The 19,278-nt window shown below is 53.2% G+C and overlaps 7 protein-coding genes across 7 annotated transcripts; 4 read left to right on the top strand and 3 right to left on the bottom strand.

Moving 5' to 3' along the window:
- Window positions 1-92: 92 nt before the first annotated feature.
- On the top strand, window positions 93-2,821 carry HD553DRAFT_130805 (uncharacterized protein). Its single transcript, XM_046176586.1, has 2 exons — window positions 93-2,498; window positions 2,562-2,821. Exons 1-2 carry the CDS (start codon window positions 318-320, stop codon window positions 2,655-2,657), a joined length of 2,277 nt encoding a protein of 758 aa, XP_046033537.1. The 5' UTR covers window positions 93-317; the 3' UTR covers window positions 2,658-2,821.
- HD553DRAFT_337208 (uncharacterized protein) lies at window positions 2,794-6,753 on the bottom strand. Its single transcript, XM_046182268.1, has 4 exons — window positions 5,990-6,753; window positions 3,943-5,927; window positions 2,990-3,876; window positions 2,794-2,915 (listed from the first exon to the last, which is right to left on the bottom strand). Exons 1-4 carry the CDS (start codon window positions 6,591-6,593, stop codon window positions 2,873-2,875), a joined length of 3,519 nt encoding a protein of 1,172 aa, XP_046033536.1. The 5' UTR covers window positions 6,594-6,753; the 3' UTR covers window positions 2,794-2,872.
- Window positions 6,754-7,587: 834 nt separating this feature from the next.
- Window positions 7,588-11,173, top strand: HD553DRAFT_130709 (PGAP1-like protein-domain-containing protein). The gene is made up of 9 exons (XM_046176585.1): window positions 7,588-7,940; window positions 8,015-8,198; window positions 8,278-9,384; window positions 9,443-9,544; window positions 9,602-9,946; window positions 10,004-10,292; window positions 10,355-10,511; window positions 10,575-10,786; window positions 10,850-11,173. Exons 1-9 carry the CDS (start codon window positions 7,641-7,643, stop codon window positions 10,989-10,991), a joined length of 2,838 nt encoding a protein of 945 aa, XP_046033535.1. The 5' UTR covers window positions 7,588-7,640; the 3' UTR covers window positions 10,992-11,173.
- A 98-nt stretch (window positions 11,174-11,271) lies between these two features.
- On the top strand, window positions 11,272-13,019 carry HD553DRAFT_326422 (uncharacterized protein; the record flags this gene model as incomplete). The annotated part of the gene is made up of 3 exons (XM_046181707.1): window positions 11,272-11,315; window positions 11,352-12,387; window positions 12,447-13,019. 3 exons carry the CDS (start codon window positions 11,272-11,274, stop codon window positions 13,017-13,019), a joined length of 1,653 nt encoding a protein of 550 aa, XP_046033534.1.
- A 152-nt stretch (window positions 13,020-13,171) lies between these two features.
- HD553DRAFT_345467 (triose-phosphate transporter family-domain-containing protein) lies at window positions 13,172-15,367 on the bottom strand (the record flags this gene model as incomplete). Its single annotated transcript, XM_046183097.1, has 13 exons — window positions 13,172-13,224; window positions 13,293-13,373; window positions 13,439-13,649; window positions 13,720-13,770; window positions 13,837-13,923; window positions 13,997-14,028; window positions 14,105-14,187; window positions 14,278-14,360; window positions 14,447-14,515; window positions 14,596-14,631; window positions 14,713-14,744; window positions 14,980-15,061; window positions 15,164-15,367. The coding sequence occupies 13 exons, from the start codon at window positions 15,365-15,367 to the stop codon at window positions 13,172-13,174; spliced, it is 1,104 nt and encodes a 367-aa protein (XP_046033533.1).
- Window positions 15,368-16,674: 1,307 nt separating this feature from the next.
- On the bottom strand, window positions 16,675-17,640 carry HD553DRAFT_277035 (transport protein particle component-domain-containing protein; the record flags this gene model as incomplete). The annotated part of the gene is made up of 4 exons (XM_046177983.1): window positions 16,675-16,794; window positions 16,865-16,957; window positions 17,070-17,187; window positions 17,285-17,640. 4 exons carry the CDS (start codon window positions 17,638-17,640, stop codon window positions 16,675-16,677), a joined length of 687 nt encoding a protein of 228 aa, XP_046033532.1.
- A 641-nt stretch (window positions 17,641-18,281) lies between these two features.
- HD553DRAFT_329864 (cytochrome c oxidase assembly protein CtaG/Cox11-domain-containing protein) lies at window positions 18,282-19,210 on the top strand (the record flags this gene model as incomplete). Its single annotated transcript, XM_046181944.1, has 4 exons — window positions 18,282-18,359; window positions 18,436-18,762; window positions 18,856-19,022; window positions 19,099-19,210. The coding sequence occupies 4 exons, from the start codon at window positions 18,282-18,284 to the stop codon at window positions 19,208-19,210; spliced, it is 684 nt and encodes a 227-aa protein (XP_046033531.1).
- Window positions 19,211-19,278: the final 68 nt, after the last annotated feature.

Here is a 19,278-nt window from a genome sequence, read left to right as displayed (position 1 = left end):
TTGCTGGAACTTCCTGGACCTGATACTCTACTCTTCTACACCTTCTGGCCCGCTTACGAGCTCAGCCGAATTCACGCAATCTCTCACAACGCGATAAATCGACACGACCGACACGGGGACTAGCACTCTTTCCCAGATTAGTCACTACAAACACCCTCGTCATCATCATCAGAATACCTCGGGCCGACTGTCAATAGTGGATCGTCACCGGGCAGCAAAGCAAGTGACGGACATCGTTGGCCATTAGTATCAGCAGCGAAAAGCTGACCAAACAGATCGGAAGCACATTCATAAATAGAGGGAAGAGAGAAAGAACCATGCCAGCCGTACATAAAAAAGGCGCTCTATTCGCCGTCCACCAAGATTCTCCCGGACCCGCCTCTACGTCTCATAGCAGCTCGACTACTGGCGTTAGGGGGAGGTCGGCTTTCGGTCCCAAGTCTGGTACTGCTCCTGGGCTCGGGCTCGGATTGGGGCTCGGACAAGGAAGGGATGAGAACGTCACCACCGGCGCGGGTGTGAAGAATGTGAATTCGAGTGTAGCGGGAGCAAAGAGGAACGTACTGGGGAACAAGAGTAACCTAGGCGCAGCACCCGCTGGTGTTCAGGATGGGAAGAAGGAGGTCAAGCCGTTTGGTGTAAGGGTGGTTCCAACTCAAGGACAGGGGAAAGAAAACCCAAGGGAAGGAGGAGCTGAGAAGGCCAAGTCCTCGAGCGCGAATGCGGATGCGACTGCCGGGCTCGGATTGGGAGTAGGTACGAAGACGGTGGAGAATAGGACCACCGCGACTTCGACCACGACCTCGATGTCTTCTTCCTCGCATGCGCACCGACGTGGGAAATCGGGGGATCAGAGCAAGACGATCAAGTCTAGGTTGTTTGGCACGTCTTCGGCTTCGACCTCGCACACTACCGCAAACAACCATAACAATAATAATAGCGCTCAAACCAGACCTGCGACCTGGTCGGCACAAGCTTCGAGGACGGCCTTACGAGAGACAGCGGGCAAACCTCCGTCGACGAGTTCAAGTTTGATCTCGGGGCTAAGGAATACGCCTGTCAGGCAGTTGTTATTGGGTGGTCGGGCCGGGTCGAGTCGCTCAAACGCGTTGGCAGGACGGGCGGGTTCCTCCTCAACTTCCACTTCGTCCGCCCAGACCAGTAGCGCGAGCCTGCCTGTACCCGCGCCTGTGCCGGTAGATGACGAGGAGGATGAGATCTACTCTAGGCCTGTGACGAGGAAACAGAAGAAGGTGGCTCAACCTCCTCGACCTGCAGCAGGTCTAGGTCTTGGCGAAGACGTCTTCCTCCCCGCTCCTACCGAGAACTCGACCAAGGCTCCGCGCTTGGCTTACACTTCGACGTTTGCGCCGGCCTTGCAAGACATGGATCCGCTCGAGAACAGCCCGACGCAGGACCTCGGTGGGTTCGCCTTGCCCGCTTTCCCCGCGCCCTTGACTGGGGGGCTCTTTGGACCCAACAAGGTCGTCAGCGCAGAGACCCGCGTCAAGGGGTTGTTTGGACGTGGAAAGGGCAAGGAGAACGTCCCGCCCGTCGGGGAGAGGGTGATCGAATCGGTACAAGCGCCCGTTTCGGAGACGAGGACTCATCGAAGTTTGGGTTCGGCTTTCACGTTCGAGCCTATCGTCGAAGTCCCGGATGCTCCTTTGACTGTGCCAGTTTCGCCCTCACCTATGAAACGACGACCGTTCGGTCGATCGGATTCGCAAGAAGACGGCTTGCCCACTACCGGATCTATTCACGGTCTCGGTTTCGGTTTCACGCCGTGTCGAGCTAGTCCTATCGCTAGCACCAGCGCCAGCCGTCGACATCAACGAGAAGCATCATCAGCTTCTGGGATCAACCATTTCCTTCCCCATTCCCACTCGGCCGGATCTGGCTTGGGTGACAATTCCGAGTCGTCCTTTGAAAAGGCCAAAGTCACGCCGCTCAAACAACGGAGCAAGAAACGTGCCAGCGACAAGAAGACGGGTGGTCATCGCCGAGGCGCATCGAGCATGTCGTTGACGAACCATTTCCTGCCCACCTCCACTTCGTCCGACCTCCTCGGTCGATCGATCGAGACGAGTCCGATGGCTAGGGCCAAGGTGACCCCGTTGAAATCGCGCAGGAAACACGTCAGGCAAAAGAGCAGCCTGAGTCGAGGCTTTTCTTTCGGCTCAAACCACGTTGGGCTTGGCTTCGACATGTCTGCTGTGGATGCCCCCACGGAATCGATCGAATATGGGGACGAACAGCTCGGGGACATGGAGTCCACACCGAGCGTTTGGGAGAGCGCGTCGAGCAAGCGGAGTAGCAATACCACCTCGAGTTTGGGCTCGACGTCGAAGCGGTTCTGGGGACTCGATGTCCAGGCTGAAGACGACGAGGGGGAGGGTGCCGACGGGTTCTTGACCGGTTCGCCCATCAGCAGGCGCAAGTCGGGCTCTCCTTCGCGCATGAGCCTGTTTGTGCCGCCGGCTGAGTTGCCTGAATCTGTGAGTCGGAAAGTTCGTGGTCGTCTAAGTGAGATTGGTATGCTAACCTCTCATGACATTCAGACTCATGGCTGGATACAAACCCAACCTGGCGAATTCCAAGCACCGCCTCCACCTCCGCCCCGACGCAAAGGCAAGGGCAAGCTTTTCCTCCGCTAGCGACCGTTATGATATCACGACACAGTTTTGCCTTTCTGCCGTCATATTATTTTTGATTTAATCTTCTTGCTTTTTCTAATGAATGCTTTTCCTACGACACACGCACGCCCTGCTTGTAATAAGCGATACCAAGCGAATTCCTGAATTATAAATGTGCATGCTTGATCTCGTTACATTGGTCGTGAATTTAGTATTTAGGGGTCGTCATTTGGCATCTATGTATATACTGCGGCTGCGAAGATGATGGGTCGATGGTCTCTGCAGGAGAAAGAGAGACGAGATCAGCAAGATGGTCGCGAAGAGATATTAATCGATTGCGGCACCACACTCACGATCGACCTTCCAAGCGTCTCATGCCGACATCGTCAATGGTCGTATATTCGAGGCAGTCTACTTCGCCCTTGCGCCTGCGGACGACCGGTTCTGGCTCGGGTTCTGGCGCGACCACAGGCTCTTCCGGTGCGACGTAATGTTGATCAATAGATCCACGTGGATGCAAGAGAATACCAGGCAGGTTACTGAACCATCTTCGCGCCGATGCCAAAGAGGTCTCGCCCAAGAAATCATGCTGCGTCGGATCGTGCGGTGGCAGCCCAGAAATCGTTCTACTGCGTGGGACCGATTGGGACGACTGTTCTTTTCGATGGGGATAGTATGCATCGAGACCAGAATGGTGGCGGTGGGGCGACTCAGGCTTCTCAGACTGCGCCGAGATCAACGCGACCTTGGGCTCCGAAACGATCGGGGCACCCAGAGTGATGCCCATGGGCGATTCGACCTTGCCGTCCCCTCTCACCGTTGCAAGCGATTCGACCATTGTGACCGACTGCGGTCTCGGCCGAGCCGAACCCATTGTCGCGTCTGTGGGCGAGGGCGATCTCGCATCTGGAACGACCGTCTTGGTGCTGAACACGGATGCTCGTGGAGTATCCACATCGCCATCAACGAGAGAATCCCGATTCGCCAAGACCGGAGTCGTGATCGTCGTCGGAGGCGGCAAGGCGTGCATATATGGCCCATGATTATCCGCCATCATCCGAGTAAACCTCGTCTGAAGCTGATCACTGCGGTCCCGGGCATCTCGGGTCTTGCGATGGAATTTTTGTGCGATAGCATGGCCAAATAGCTTGAATCGAGCCTGTCCGCTCAGCACCTCGAATTGCCGTGGTTGGGGACCGATATCTTGCTCGACATGTGTTTTCCATAGCACGCGATCGCACTGCCGATTTCAGACAAGGGACTAGTCAGTTGCTAGCCAACGACGCGCCCTCTCTGCTGTACTCACCCAACTCGGCACTCTCTGCTTCGACGACGTATCGTATACTCCTTCACGTGTGTCCTCTTCGCTACTACTCGCCGAGTCTTCCAGCTGTGCCACCCTCCCACTCAGCCGTCTTTTCAAGTTTTTCGAAATCTGCCTCGTCAAACCAGGCCGACTTGTCTCGCTGTCTATCGACGGTCTCGTGCTTTCCATGCTCAGCCGACTAGGCTGCTGACTAATGCTGTCCGAGTTCTTTTGCGAGAACGACGCCGTTTCCATGCTTCGCGTGGGCGACTGCGATCGAGGTGTCATGACAGGCGAGCTCGAAACAGGCGACTGGCTAGCGCTCTTCATGATCTTCATGAATCGATGCTTGACCTTGATCGCACCCGTCTTGGCGATGGCGGCGATAGGTCGTACCGGTTGGCTGACAGTGCGCACCCCGCTCATCGAATCGCCATCCTCATCCTCGTCTTCCTCATCGATCTGCCCTGCCAACCACATGTTGGAATCGACCGAACACCGTCTATCCATCGTCATGGTCGTAGCCGAGACAAAGCTCGCCTGATCGTCTGTCGGCGAGTCGTCCTCGTCCTCTTCCCCCTGCTCAGCCTCCTCGACTCCGGGCAAGACGTTCTTGTCCCGCGCCTGTAGTTCCCCTCGCTTTCGCATCTTTTTCGCCGAGTGCCAGACGTCGTACTTGAACGTGGGGGCGAAATCAATGTCCCCCTCGACAAACCCGTCAAACACCTTGCCTTCCCGCATGGCGTTCCGAAGCTGATCAAACTCGAGCGCCTTTTCGTACTCTTTGTGCTTGACCAACCAGTCGGCGTGTAGTCTCGAAACTTCGAGGCGGAAATTAAGGTCACCAAACCAAAACGTCGTATCAAACTTATCCGTCACGTCGAGATCCTCGACCGTGCCGCCCGGAGGCGCCTTGATAGCCAGTTCTTCAGGGGACAAGAAGCAATCCAAACCTCTCGCCAGCTCGGTCTTGATCTTGTCAACGTTGTTGATCCTGGCGTCCATGTGACTCGCATGGGCTGCCAGGTGAGCGCAGACGAAGAGGAACCGATGTCCCGCCATTTTGAGCGAGATCCCGATAGCTCCCTTGTTACCCATCCTCCCGCCCATCAGACCGGTGGGTACAAAATCGTGATCATACCCTTCGACCCACGAAGCACAGTCCTTGTGAACAAAGATGGCCAGGTAAAGCCCGAGAAGACGTTCCTTGACCAAGAACTGGTAAGGTCCGGCTCCGCGGCGCTTTTGCCCTGGCCCTACTTCGGGCACGTTACCACTCGGTGTCGAGACGGCCGATTGCAAAGAGTTGGCAGAGATGTGAGACGACGGGATCGAGATGGGTGGCAAGCGTTTGGCGCTGTCCCTTTTTCTTAACAATGGGGTTGAGAGTAACGAAGAAGACCGCTTGACATCCCTGTCTTTCGTCTTCTCCTCCTTCCTCCTTTCCGTTTCCTTATCCTTGTCATGGTCCTCACCGGAAGACCCCGGAGACATCGGTACCGGAATCGTCGATTTACTCATCGTTGGAGCGGTCGACTCGGAGCTCATCGAGAACATGGACAACGGGGAAGCGTTATGCATCCGATCGATGCTAGATCCTAGCATTTGAGCTCGTTCCGAACGAGGAGAAGCGATAGGATCCGGAGTGCTAGGGGTGACAATCGCCGTAAATTCGCTCGTCCCACTCCCGTTCTTGTTCGAGCCATCGGGCTGCTGTTCTTTGGCCAACGAGGGATGATCAGGCGGGGCAGAAGAAGAACGGTTGACGAGTGGAGGAGGGACAAGGCCGTTAGGCGTCTTCGAGGGGACCGCTGGCAACTCTTGTCTGGTCATGGTAGCTGGTGAAGAGACTTCAGGAGACTCGGACCCCGAGGTAGACAAGAAGTTGAGTTTGGGTAGGTCCTTGTAGTCTCGGCTGCTACGAGATGTTCCACGGTTCCGACCATTGGTCTGAACAGCTTGTTGTATGCCATGGGACAGGTAGTCTGCGGAACAGCACTCCCATCAGAACGAGACTATGTTATTACGACCTTTCGACCTGGCTCACCTTCGAGGATATCCGACCAGCCCTTGTTTGTACCCATATTCACATGGACCGTATGATGCCCATGGTGAGGCGTATACGTCGGGCTCAAGACCGAAGGATCCACATCGACCTGTTTGGAGAACTCTTCCTTTCCCGTTGTTAGGGGCGGCACGTCGAGCATTCCCAATCCCAACGCTCCGATACCCCCAGCTGAAGCGACACCTCCAGCTAGAGCATCCTTCTTAGCCTTTTCCGCTTCCTTTTGTCCCTGGAGTTTCCCCCGTTCCTTCAACTTCTCCTTCTCCTTCTGCCCAGCTAGACCTTTCGTGATCCCCCCTCCCAGCCCTCGAGGTACCCCACTCTGTGTCGGGGCTTCCTGGTTGGCAACTACGATGATATGATAAGGATGCCCATCTTCCGTCCCAAAGTCGGGGAAATCGAGGGGGAGGTGGTCGGGAGCTTCGTAAGGTGGGAATTCTCCGAACAACGGGGAGAGGTCTCCCTTGGGTAGAGAATCGCCCAGATTCCAACTGACGATCTTGATCTTGATCGGAGGACGTTGAGGTGGATTGGACGGTCCCGGCCCGACCGCTGGTGATACGGGAGTTGAGGTGGACGAATTCATCCTCGCGTCTTGATGGCTTGTCGGTGCTCAAGAAGGTAGGGATCCGGGGACTACCGGTGAGACGCCGGCCTGTCGAGTGATACGAAGGACAACTTCATGATCTCGACGTTGAATCGTTATGGTGACGATTGACACTTTAGGTCGTGACGACCTTGTGTCGAAGAAAGAGGTCGAATCAAGAGTCTCTTTCGCTGTTTTGATTTTGATCCTGATCAAGAGAGGGGGATCCTCTTTCTCGGCTCGGAGGCGAACGGGAGCAGATTGTCGATACAGCCATGACGTAAAACATGGTTCGGGGGCAATTCGTCCCTAAGGCAGGATCTATTGGTCGTTGCAGGTCTAACATGAGCCCGGTCTTGCTGTTCTATCACAGTACTGCAAGTCGTAGAAGGCGAGGATAGGGTTTCGATCTCAAAGATTTCCGAGGTCTACGCTATTCGTTCTCGTGCATTTCTGTTTGCTTCGCCCCCTGACCAGCCAAGGAGTTCCGATCCATGCAGATCAGATAAAGAAAACGTGCACACCATGTACTGTCCATTTCGGCAGTCTTATACGTACGTTCAGAGCGATACCATGGCAGTCTGCAACCATAAAAACTTGTCGTGATCATCGTGATCATATGTTCCGCGAGGTCACGGATGATCTAAAAACACACACATAGTCAGCGGGGATCGCCAAGACATACGTGATGTACGCTTCTCAATCCTGTTGAAACCACTTTCTACCTTGAAGACGTACTTAGATGCTTCTCGAAGCACGTCACACCATCTCATCCGCAAAGCAAACGATAATGTCTGCTCAGAACCACATCAGTTGTTTCAGCATATTCGAATCAAGGTTCAGAGAAGCCCCGGGAGCTTTTACTTCCGGGTGCGATTGACCGCGTCGGTCACGTGACAAAGGTCCGGGATGGCCGAACGTCGCGGCACATCAGCCGAGGGCAACCATTATGGATACTAAATGCTCTACATGTCGTTCTGACGTTCTATGTGGGATGCCTCTCATGCGCAGGAGCTCAAGCAAGCACAGGCTTATGTGCGGAAGAACATGTCCACCTCTTCTAAAGATGTAACGAAATCGTCACCCACCTCAACCTCGCTCGCCCACAAGCTCTACAAGTATACCCCGCTATGGCTCATCACCTTCCTCTCCCTCTCCATCGCCTACCTGATCTTCCGATCTTACACCGCCCTCCAGCTGGATCTGGGAACATGGGGTTGTCGGATGAGTTGGATGAGCCCGAATTATATCAAGATGGATGGACCGAGACGGGAGGGGATGGGTGGGCTGGAGGACAAGTATGGGTTGTGGCTGTACCGCGAAGGAGGGTTACAGGGACATCTGGAGGTATGCGACGATCAAAGCCGGCCGTAGCATATGCGTGGAGGCTGAAGAGTCTTGGTTCTTCAACGATTGCGTAGACGACGGGTCAGCCGGTCTTGTTCATACCAGGCAACGCAGGGTCTTCGAAACAAGTCCGATCCATCGCTTCGTCGGCGGCTCATCAGTATTTCGAGTCCCGGACGAACAAGGACGACCCGCGGTTCCGCAGTCGGCCGGGCGTACCAAAAGCCGGGGATTGGGAAGAGTTGGACTTTTACACTGGTGCGTTCGAGAACGACTATGTGGGACTATTGTTGCAAGGAGCTGAAGCGACTAACTCAAATTGGTGATAATGAAATAGTCGACTTCAACGAAGAGTTCTCCGCCTTTCATTCACCTTCTATACAAGATCAAGCGCATTATGTCGCTCATTCTATCCGGTACATCGTATCCCGCTATCCCTCTCCTCGGAGCATCGTCCTCCTCGGGCATAGCATGGGTGGGATCGTAGCCAGGCTCTGCTTGACCCTAGTGCAGTCGGGGTACGATGAGCCGAGGGACGACATCTCCAACCTGGTCGCTGCGATCATCACCATGTCGACACCTCACGCGATGCCTCCAGTATCGATCGACAGCACGATGGAGAAGATTTATGCCGACATCAATGCGTATTGGGAGCAAGGAGTCCAGGTGCCTGTGCTCGTCTCTATATGTGGAGGTACGGCCGATACGCAGATCTCCTCCGACGCATGCGTATTGCCGCAACACAAGAACACCAGTCATCCAGTCACTGGTGATAGCGATACTTTCACCGTGTTCTCAACAGGAATGCATGGGATCTGGACAGGGGTGGACCATCAGGCCATGGTCTGGTGTGACCAGATCCGATCACGTGTGGCTCGAGCGGTCCTCGGCTTACAAGCCGTACTGTCGAAGAAGAACAAGGATGACGCCAGAGACGACATGGTGGAGATCTTACGAACAGAATTCCTCGGACAGGCACCGAAGAGCGTCCTGAGGCCGTCTAGCCCATCACGGACGTTGCCGAGTACGGGCGTCGTGACAATGACGCCCCAGGATCCAATTATTCGAGGGCGAAGTGGCGGAACGCACCTGGTCGAATGCTCTGACGGCGGAGACGGCGGATGTACCCTCCAGCTCTTAGGCGAATTTTCCGTCCGCGGCATTGGGCCGGATGGAAAACCTGCCTTGGATATCCTTACTGGCGATCGACCTGGCGAAAAGCAGCATGATGGACATGTAGTGGCTGGTTTGGACACTATCGAGATCTTGCCACCTTCTGCACCCGTATCTTCACACTCTCCCCTTGAAGCGTTCCCTTTACCGGGAGAAGGAGTCCGAGCCGATGCCGGCTTGACGTACGTTCAGCTGCGTTTCCTCAAGAAGGCTATCATCGTTAGTGAGCCGAAGACATGGGCAGTGGTGAGCATGCAAGGCGATACCAGCGGTAAGTATAGCTACATCTTCAGGATGGAGTCCATACTGATCGCCTTGATTGCTGACAGGCCAGCACTGGAAGCCGATCCGACGCCACTGGCACTTTGATCGGCTTGACCATTCTTTGCTGGCTCATCGTCTAGCATTGGACAGACAAGCTGGCAAGAGGTGTAAGCATGACCGGAGCCGATGTTCACCTGATTTGACACTGATTGACAATCTGATAGGTTCCGATCTGTTGGCTCCCATAATAAGACACACCGCTCAGTCAAGTGGGACCTTAACAGAAACGCATGAGAGCCGGTATCATCCTCGAGCGAATGCATCGGTCCTTCTGCATTCGCACACCGCTGCGGCACCTTTCATATCGTCCTCAGACGGCAAAGGCTTCTCTGTCGAGGTATTCCAGGATCCTTCTGATGATTGCTGGCTTGAAGGGGCATCGCTCAGCGTGGATTGGGCTTCAGCACCTGGCCTCCTGGTACTTCGCTATCGAACAGTATTGATCGCATGGGGCATAGGCTGGATCGCTCTCGTATGGGCATGTCAAATGCGTGCATATCGCAGTACAGGTAAGTTTCCCGTCTTACTAGAGTAATATGACACGAGGCTGAACGCCTTGATATTAGGTGTATATCCTACGTTCTCGAACTCGCTGCTCGGCTTGCTTGGCAAGGAGGCTTTATTAGTAGGATCGACAGTCATAGCGGTCGGTGCCTTGCAATGCTCTTCATTCGCGCCAATACTGGTTGATCGTCCCGAGCAATACCTTCTCGGAAACACCTCGTGGACACTGGTGCCACTGGTCGTTCCCGCACTACTCCTTGCTCTGGGTGTGGTTTGGATCAGTCACATCGGTTTGACAGTAGTGATACGGGTCTGGTCCCCTGTCATCTCAAAATTCTCGCATCCGCCAAGGTAAGATGAGGCATAGCCAATCAACATCGTGCCTGAATCTTGACTGACCCGCTTGTTTGTAGAACTTCGCCTCCAGAAGCCAAATCGATCGTCAAACAAAGAATGATTGGGCTCGCATGCCTCTTTGTGCTGCTATGGACATTCGTACCATATCAGTTCGCCTTTGTTATCGTCTTTCTGATGCATTTCAGTACTACCTCTTCGAATCGTTTGGACGAGGTGAGTTTTCGAGCTTGGTGAGACGCGTGAGTATCGTCATTCATAAGATCTTACATGACACAGAGCTTTGAGCAATATCGCTCCCTCTTGCTCCTTATGCTTTGGTTGCTTCCCCTTAATGCACCTACGGTCTTAGTTTGGGTCAGAGGGATCGCAGTCGACTGGAAGCATGCCTTTCGCTTCGGTTCCCATTGGGGTTTGCTAGGGGTTATAGGGTTCGCTCTGCTGTGCGAGGGCTGCGCGGGAGGCAAATCCCTGATGCATCATGGTTCCAAGTAAGGCGACCGGATGTTTGAGACGAACAAGGCTACTTCTCTGATGTCAATACTATTCTGCAGACTGTCCGAGGCGGCATCGCTTGCGCTCGCGATCTGCAGTTTCCTCCTAGGACCCCGTTACACATATGCGATCTACATAATGGCAAACGTGCTAGCAAGCGCTCTGCTATGGCACATGTATCGGTCGGCTCTCACTCCATGAAACATATGACGATCATGGCCGAGGTCGATGCCGAAAGGGGTCTTATAGGCTACGGTCGTCAAAGGATCCCCCTTAAAGGAATTAAATGACCGTCAAATCATGATCCCTTTCAGGTGAACATCGCCGAGTGCCTTTGCACAGCCGGAGCGTGGAACACCTGGACGCACTGGTGACGCAACTCTTTCCTTTATACTGCAACATATATGGTTGACAGGTCGAGTTTGTATGTTAGCAACATGTCGAATACGCGGGATGTCGCTCAGCCGTTTGATCGATAAAGATGGCTTGCACCCCGACAGTGACGACCGAGCTATCTACGCAGACGTAAGTAAATATATTATGTCTTGAGATACTGCACAGTCTGACTCTCTACGGTCCAACTAGAACCGCTGTCACCCAACTAGTCACTTCGACTTACACCAGCCGGGGTCCTTCGACGACGTCGTCATGCATATCATTCGGGAGGCCCTGGGAGACCGCTGCTGGTGACGATAACGAGGATGACGGTGACGACGATGACGGGGAAAGAGGGGCTGATTGGAACCCTGATGGGGATCGTGGCTGGAGGTATGGTCGATGGAGACGCCGTCAGCAACGCTCTGTGCTTGCCTCCATCAGGCCGCGACAAAACGGTCGCTTCTGCGCTGAATGGGCTGCCGTAGCAAACACGGTCACATCGCGAGAAGTTACAACATTGACGAGCTTCAGGCAAGTCATCCGCAGCGAGGTCTGGACATTCACTCCAAGCTGTTCTGCGTCACCCACCACACAACCCACGCAGAATTCTGCGCCATCATCCTCCTCAACGCGCGTCACAGCAAATCCTGTCGCTGTTTCAGGCGCGGCGACTTCTTCTCCGCGAGAGGCGCAGCCCATCGAGACGGCATTCTTGCAAGGTGGACCCTCCGAGGTCTCTTCTTCCTCGACCATGATCATCGTCGCAAGTGATATACAATCATCAGGATCGCCTACCGATGCCAGCCTTCTCTCCGCGATCGAGACAGCTAGTAATTTGGGCAGTATGGGGCACTCTGAAATTGGAACGATACACACAACCTCGACTCGAGCCGGGAGCATTGAAGCTCAGCTCAGCTCAGCAGGCGACAAGATCTCCACAGAAGTAATCCTCACAGCGTCTCATGCTCCAACTCTGACCGGGACCTCCCCTGTCTCTTCCTCTACGGTAGAGGAAGGGAAAAGCGGGAACGACGTCGGCGGTATCGTTGCTGGAACGATTGGTGGCATAGCAGCTGTTCTCCTGCTAGTGGCAGCCTGGCTCTGGTGGAGAAGGAAACAGAGAGACAAGCAAACCACATTGATATTCGCTCCTGACATGCGCAGTCCTGCTCCTGCCGTGAACGACGATTACCCTCACTCGATTACGAGCGTTTCTGAGGTAAGTTCGCAGGCGCTTGCTATAGGTATGATCCCGCACTGATACGCGCATGAAAACAGAGACCTCTCTTGGTGTCGAGATTCAGCCATGGCAGTTCTCTCCGGTCGCTAGGCGGATCGACGCATCTCTTCGGCAGAAGGTGGACTGGTTCCTGGTTTCGACCGATCTCTGTGTTCGGTCCTGCCTCACCTCAAACGCCGCAAGTCCCTCCGGTCCCACCTCGATTCCGGAACATCCCTATCGACACGGGCTCTGATGAGGGTCACGTCTACCATTACGGGCGGGCTGTAACGCCTGTCCGTCAAAACCAGAATCAACTCCTCGGAGCACCCTTGGGAGGCGAACAACCCCGGATGTTACAGCGGGCCGGAGCAAGGGTGACGCTCACGCCCGCCGATGATGAGCAGATCAGTACTCGTACACTCAGTCTGTCAGGCCTGTCAGCAACTTCTTTGGCATACCACGCGCGAGAGGGCGACGACCTGAGTCGTTACCCAACCAACGAGTCCAACCGTCCTGGTGACGAAAGCAGACGAGAAGGATCTTGGGACGAGAGACCCATCTGGAGGGAAGTCTTGCGAGACAGTGGTATCAACCCGGTCACGTCTCGCAATCATCCCAGCACGTTCTAGATTGAAGATACGCTGCAGGTCGGCGTGACTTTGTTCTAGAGCTCGCTCAATGGACGAAGATTACGATCTATGCCTTGTAGCCACTAAAGTTACACCTCTATCCGATTTTTCATTCTAATCTATAAAGTGCTCGGTCTCTCTCGCAAGGCGGTTCATTTGCCTGCTGTCTTGAATAGCACAAGCCCTACCAGTGCGATGATGTAACCTGGATAAACAAGACGAACTTCATCTTCAGTATCGACCTCGCAAGCGGAAAAGCGAAAACAGACTGACCGAAAATCTGCAAGGGCGAGATGACGGATCCGAAGAATAAGGTACTTGACGAGATAAGCAGGATATCCTTGAACACCCCGGCTGCAAAGTAGATCCAAGCTGTAAATCCGATAAGCTCTGAGTGCGGCCAAAAGATCAAGTCTCACCCAACGTCAGGACGAGTCCCCCTGCAGCACCAATCAAAAAGACCGCCGCCACATTCAGCAAGAACGCATTCAAGGCGTTCAAGCCCATGATTGTGAAACCGATCTTGGGGAATGCTAAGAACGGCGCCCAGCCCTCGGTAAAGGGTACGAAGCATGCGTTGATGATTGCGCAGATCGGAGCGTAGTAGTGCAGAGAGCAGAGAGGGTCCATCTGTCAAGCTGGAAGGTCAGCAGAGCCGTCCTGATCTATCGTTCCCATACGAGACAGCAACAACACTCACCTTGAGGCCCTGAAGCAGGAGCTGAATCATGACCAGCCGACTTGACTCGAACTGAAGATGGATACAGGTGAGTACTTGCTACTAGGAGGTCGTACCTCCACCAGCAGCGGGACTCACAATGACGGCCGAGGCTTGACACAAGAATCCGAACATCTCGAATTCTAGTTCGCCCAACGCGGCCATGGCACATCCGACGGAGATACACTACAGTATCCACAGAAATGGCCAAGATCAGAATCAAGACATAGACCGGCATCAGCGCCTGAGAGTAGCTCACCAGCACAATCACGATCAACCGTCCAGTCAAGTCTACAGATAATAGGATATGCGGTCTCTTCAGCTTTCAATTCTGCTTCTTCGTCGTTGTCAAGCACAGGACACGAACTCTGGATTTTGAAAGCGGCAGAGATGAGCAAGATCGCCACCGGATGGAAAGCCTTGAGCATCTGGATGAACGAGACCGATAGCCTGCGAGCACAAAAACAAGGCCATACAGATGTTCAAATCGATAAGGGGATATCTTATCAGTGTGAATCAGATTTGCCGGTATGGACTTACGAGAGGTAGGCCATATTGGACAGGATCAAGCTACCAGAGAACAAGACTCCGATCGGAAGGATGTTCCTAATATATTTCTCTCTCTACGATTCAGAGTCAAGCGATTGTTGATCAGCTTTCCAACTACGCTCGATGCTGACACATATAGATAAGATCTGGCAAGGCTTACCGTCATATCGATCGTATCCAGCCCGTTCATCAACGGAGTAAACATCCTCAATAATCTCGTACCAACAGCCTATAGAGTATCGGAAGTAGACGAAGCATCAGCTGCAAGTATTCTTGGCATATGTGATATGAATAACGCAGACAACTTACGGCGCCTCCCAAGTGGTACGAAGTCAGAAAGATCGGCTATAATTCACAGGTATGACGTTGAAGCAGGTCAGTGACATTCTGGTCGATATTAGACGAACGTTCTTCAACAAGACTTACGTAAGGGAACCCGGCAGTCGAGTATAGCCATTCTGATCACACAGTATTGGAGACATAAAAAGAGGTCTCAGCGACTGAGGATCTAGACTGTATGGGGTTGCATGGACTTGCTGTTGAAGACAATAACACCTGCACTAAGTGCGATCCAGACCGGCACTGCAATCGAGGAATATCGCCAGGACGATCAGCAAGCCGGATAGATAGCAGGTGTTTGGTTAATTCTGAATAGGTGGAAGGAAGATGGCTTGGAGAGGGAGGAGAACTTACCGATGATAGTCGCAGAAATGGCTCGTTTCTTGTTGTCGCCGGTTGATAATGGGATCTTGGAATTTAGATCCTCTTTTAGAGACTGTAAAAACCCATATTCAAGACCAATCCGAACGTAAGCTAAGGAGATCCGGCTTTTTTGACATTCCAGACTAGCCCGGAATGACCCCAAACTATAACTCACCCGGTCGACACCCAAATCGAGCGCCTCCTTCTTACTTAACAAGTTCCCCCTCTCCAGATCTCCTACCGAATGACGCTTTTCGTTCAACTCTGGACTGGGACTCCGTCGATGCAAGGGTGAGGATGAACCGGCATTGCTAAAGAAGGAAGCTATCGAGGTATGAGATGCGGCTTGCGAAGAAGGGTGATGTCGGGGTGCCGGCATCGAGAGAGGTCGCGACATTCCGCTAGGTTGTAGGCGAGGTTTGCCAGAGGAGACGAGCAGAATGTGCTGTCCTTCTAGGGTTGATCGTTATTCCACAACGAAACCTGTGAGTTGTCTGTTTAATTGCTAAAAATCGACCTTGTCCCTCTTTGTTTCGTCGTTGACCGAGGCCGGTACAGCTGAGGAAATATAGTTCCGAAGCGAGCCTTTCACCGGAAGTAACTCGGAAGCGTTCGCACGTTGCCCGTTCCGGATCGTATACCCGTATTCCGTTGAGGATATGGGTGTCTAGAAGTTGAAAGGTCAACTTGCAACTTGCTTGGGGTCACTGGAAGATGTCGTCTTCAAGGATTCAAGGCATCGTAATGGAATCGATCGATGGTTGGATTTACCATGCCGACAATACTATTGACCAGCCCTCTCTTGTCAGCAGTCTGTGATGGAGGGGAGTCAGTCAAATTGTTCAGGATCAGGCACAACTATCGCGCGAAGCCATGCCGGATGCGTGTTCCCCATTACTTTACGATCGAGCAATGAGCGATGTTGTATCAACATTGATGAGCTGCATGAGCTGTCTATATTTGAAGTTTCAATTAGGGCAGTATTTCGATGATAGTACTACTGGCCACTGATCTTTCCGCTTCTCTAGACCGGATCATTCACTGAGGACTGGACACTCTGTAACGCTAGTTGCAGAGAATGGTTCGAGCGCCTCGATGAATCGCGCCCCAAACTAATGGGCTCTGTGAGGTCATTAAAACCTCAAAGTTCCTGCATGATCAGTTAGGTATGAGGGTCTTGGTGCCGGCGGTCATAAGCCGATGTACATCCTTCTGTCTAAGTCGTGTATGTTTACGGGTCATGCAATTCGCTGTGTAGTAGTGAGTGTGATCTACCCTTGGATAGCAAGGTCTCTTGCTGATCGAGGCTCATGTACTCAGATTGATGGATGCCTCGTAACCTGCACTGAACGACATCTGCAATTGAATGAAAGAGGCAGGCATCCGCAATATCGTTGTATCGTGGCATAATGTATATCGTTATTGTCGTCAACAAGACAGGGGTTCATATCGAAGCTACACTCGTTGGCTCCGTCGTCTTCGTCCAAGCGCATTCGGGTTACTTAGCTACCCCACCAGCCGCGGTAGCCGGATTGCCGGTCAATGTGGAGTAAGCCGATCCGACCGGTTGTACCCTGGAAGTCTTGATTTGGAACGTGCCTACAGTGTCCAACAAGGATAGAACAATGAGCGGCCGAAACAAGCTTAGCACAAGATATGACGCAGATCACGACGGCTAGGATACGATCAGGAGAGGGGAGAATGAGACTGACATTGCGGTAACCCACTACTTTCCGCAGTGACCGTCGCGTTCAACCCTAATTTCGCCAAAGCTCCCTGGATCATGGCTGCAGGGTATGCCAGATACTACAAATACAAAAGACCAGATCATCAGGGTTTGATCCGAGAGGATGAGTCGCATCGAGTCTGAGCTTACGATCTTTGTGTTCTCCAGGTCGGCTGCAGGGCCCGCTACCGTTGAGAGTGGGATCAAGGGTGGAAGTGCGTTTGCTTGTAATACGAATGTCCCCTGCATATTCCAGTACAAGAAAAATCAAGATCCTCAAGGGCTTCAATATCGATACCTTATGATGTTGTAATTTGAAGAAGCAGTTCCGCGAGAGGGGTAAGAGTCAACTCACCCGATGATTTGTCCGCAGGTTGTCGATCTGTTTGGCGTATACGTAAAGGAACAGTTCTTTACAGATGAATTTGACCATCTCGAGGTGGGTCGGCGGCGGTGGACGATGTACCGAGATCCTATACCAGCAAATGAGCCACCAGGTCGATTTAAAGCAATTAGCTTCATAGCGAGAGAGGCCGAACAGGCGGGACAAGTCCAGGATGTAATACTGACTGTTCAGTAATTTGAGCGCCGACGACCCGTCCGATAGCTTCCAGCCTCTCCTTCAGCCCCTGTTCCACCTCTTTCTCCTCCTCTTCCTCTTCTCTCCTTTTCTCAGCCGCCTCATCTGTCCCTTTCCGCCGATTGGAAGGTCCAGGGGCATCTAGGTCGAGTCCAGCATCCCTTAGCTCCTTCTCGAACCCTCTCCGCCGTTTCGTCGCGTGTCGGCTAGAATCCCTGAGGACATGGATCATACTATTCGTCAGATAGTCTGGTAGCGAGTCACAGATGAGCGTAGGAGAAGGGTGAAGGAGGGCTTGGATGTTCCCGGGCAGGGTCGGAATTGGAGGTTGGTATTGTTGGGCCATGTTTGTTTGAGTTGCGAGAGGCCTATCGATATGCGGAACTGTGCGATACTTTCGATACCAGAGCAGGCCAAAGATATATGATGATGCGATGATGCAGTCTCGACGAATGCATCTGGATGCAACCCAAGCTCCTAAGCTCCTGATGCCTGTTGCACTGATGATGTATTGCTGCTAGCTGCTAGCTGCTAGCAAGGTGACCGACCCCTTTCGCTCTCGTAAGCCTGGTGCCGTAATCGTCCGAGGTTACCCGAACCCAAAAGTTCAAGTCGATCGGCCAAACCCTTCGATCTGCTCAAATCTCTACCATGCCATCTGGCTTCTAGTAAAGAGCAGTCTCAATAGCATTATCTTCAACAAACCACTAGAATGTCAAGAACCTGTCGACTGTTTGATACTGGGTTGCGCCAGCTAGCCACCGTACGTCGTCGGTATCATCGGCCTCCTTGCCCCTCCTTCGACTGAACCCATCTCATTCTCGATCGAACCAGTCATCAGCTTCGTCTACTAGGTCAACACTCCTCACGAAGCCGATCCACCAGACTGCACGAACTTCTTCAAGATCAGCATCGACGAGTTCGAGCGCACGGACGACCCATGCAACAGCATCTACACCGGCCGAGATGCAACGAGCGAGGGAGATGATGCATGAGCGCCAAAGACGGATGTACCAGGCTCGAGGAGAAAAGTCCAAGAACGCCATGTATTACGGAGCTGGGAGTGTGAGTCTAGCTTCGAGTTCTTCATCTTAGAGGTCAACCAAGCTGATTAGCAGACTGTCTTCCCTCGCCCTCGCAGCTGATATTGGCTTTCGGAGTGACCTACGCATCAGTTCCCCTCTACCGAGCGTTCTGCGGGGCGACCGGTTTCGGAGGTATCCCCGTGACAGACAGTTCCAAATACACCCCCGATCGTCTCTACCCGGACGACGACGCCGACAAGAGAGGCAGGATCACCGTGCACTTCGAGGCTACGGCGAGCGATGACCTGAAGTGGAAGTTTACGCCGCAACAGAGGTTTGTGAAAGTCTTGCCTGGAGAGACGGCGCTAGCCTTCTATACGGCGGAGAACTGGGGCAAGGAGGATGTGGTGGGGATTGCCACCTATAACATCACACCATCAAGAGTGAGTCTGGACTCGGTGATCTATTTCACCACGAATATATCCAGCGTACCGGGGTTGATTCCTGGTGTTTCATGATCAACTTCGCCGTACCAGGTCTCGCCCTACTTTGCCAAGGTCGAATGCTTCTGCTTCGAACAACAAAAGATCCGGGCGGGCGAGCAGGTCGATCTTCCGGTCTTCTTCTTCATTGACAAAGACATCCTGGACGACCCTTCGGCTGAACAGGTCGACGACATGGTCCTCAGTTATACCTTCTTCAAGTGAGTCGCGCGGGTTGTGTCGTATCTTGGTTGATGTTCCAGAGCTGATTCATGCCCGGCTATATTATGTTATCAGGGCGCGACGGAACGAACAAGGTCACCTCGAACCCGATGCGCCGCTCGACGTGGTAGAAAAGTCGTTGGGTTTCGAGGATTACGAACTCGCCACGAAGGAGATCCGAGCATGAGACCACCCCGGCAACTGGGGACGCTCAACAACTACATTACCGATTACGACTCGTACACCCTGGCTCTT

The sequence above is a fragment of the Filobasidium floriforme genome (genome assembly GCF_021052385.1).
Source record: "Filobasidium floriforme strain CBS 6241 chromosome Unknown HD553scaffold_24, whole genome shotgun sequence".
NCBI classification, from domain to species: Eukaryota; Fungi; Basidiomycota; class Tremellomycetes; order Filobasidiales; family Filobasidiaceae; genus Filobasidium; species Filobasidium floriforme.
This window is presented reverse-complemented; position numbering and strand designations above follow the sequence as displayed.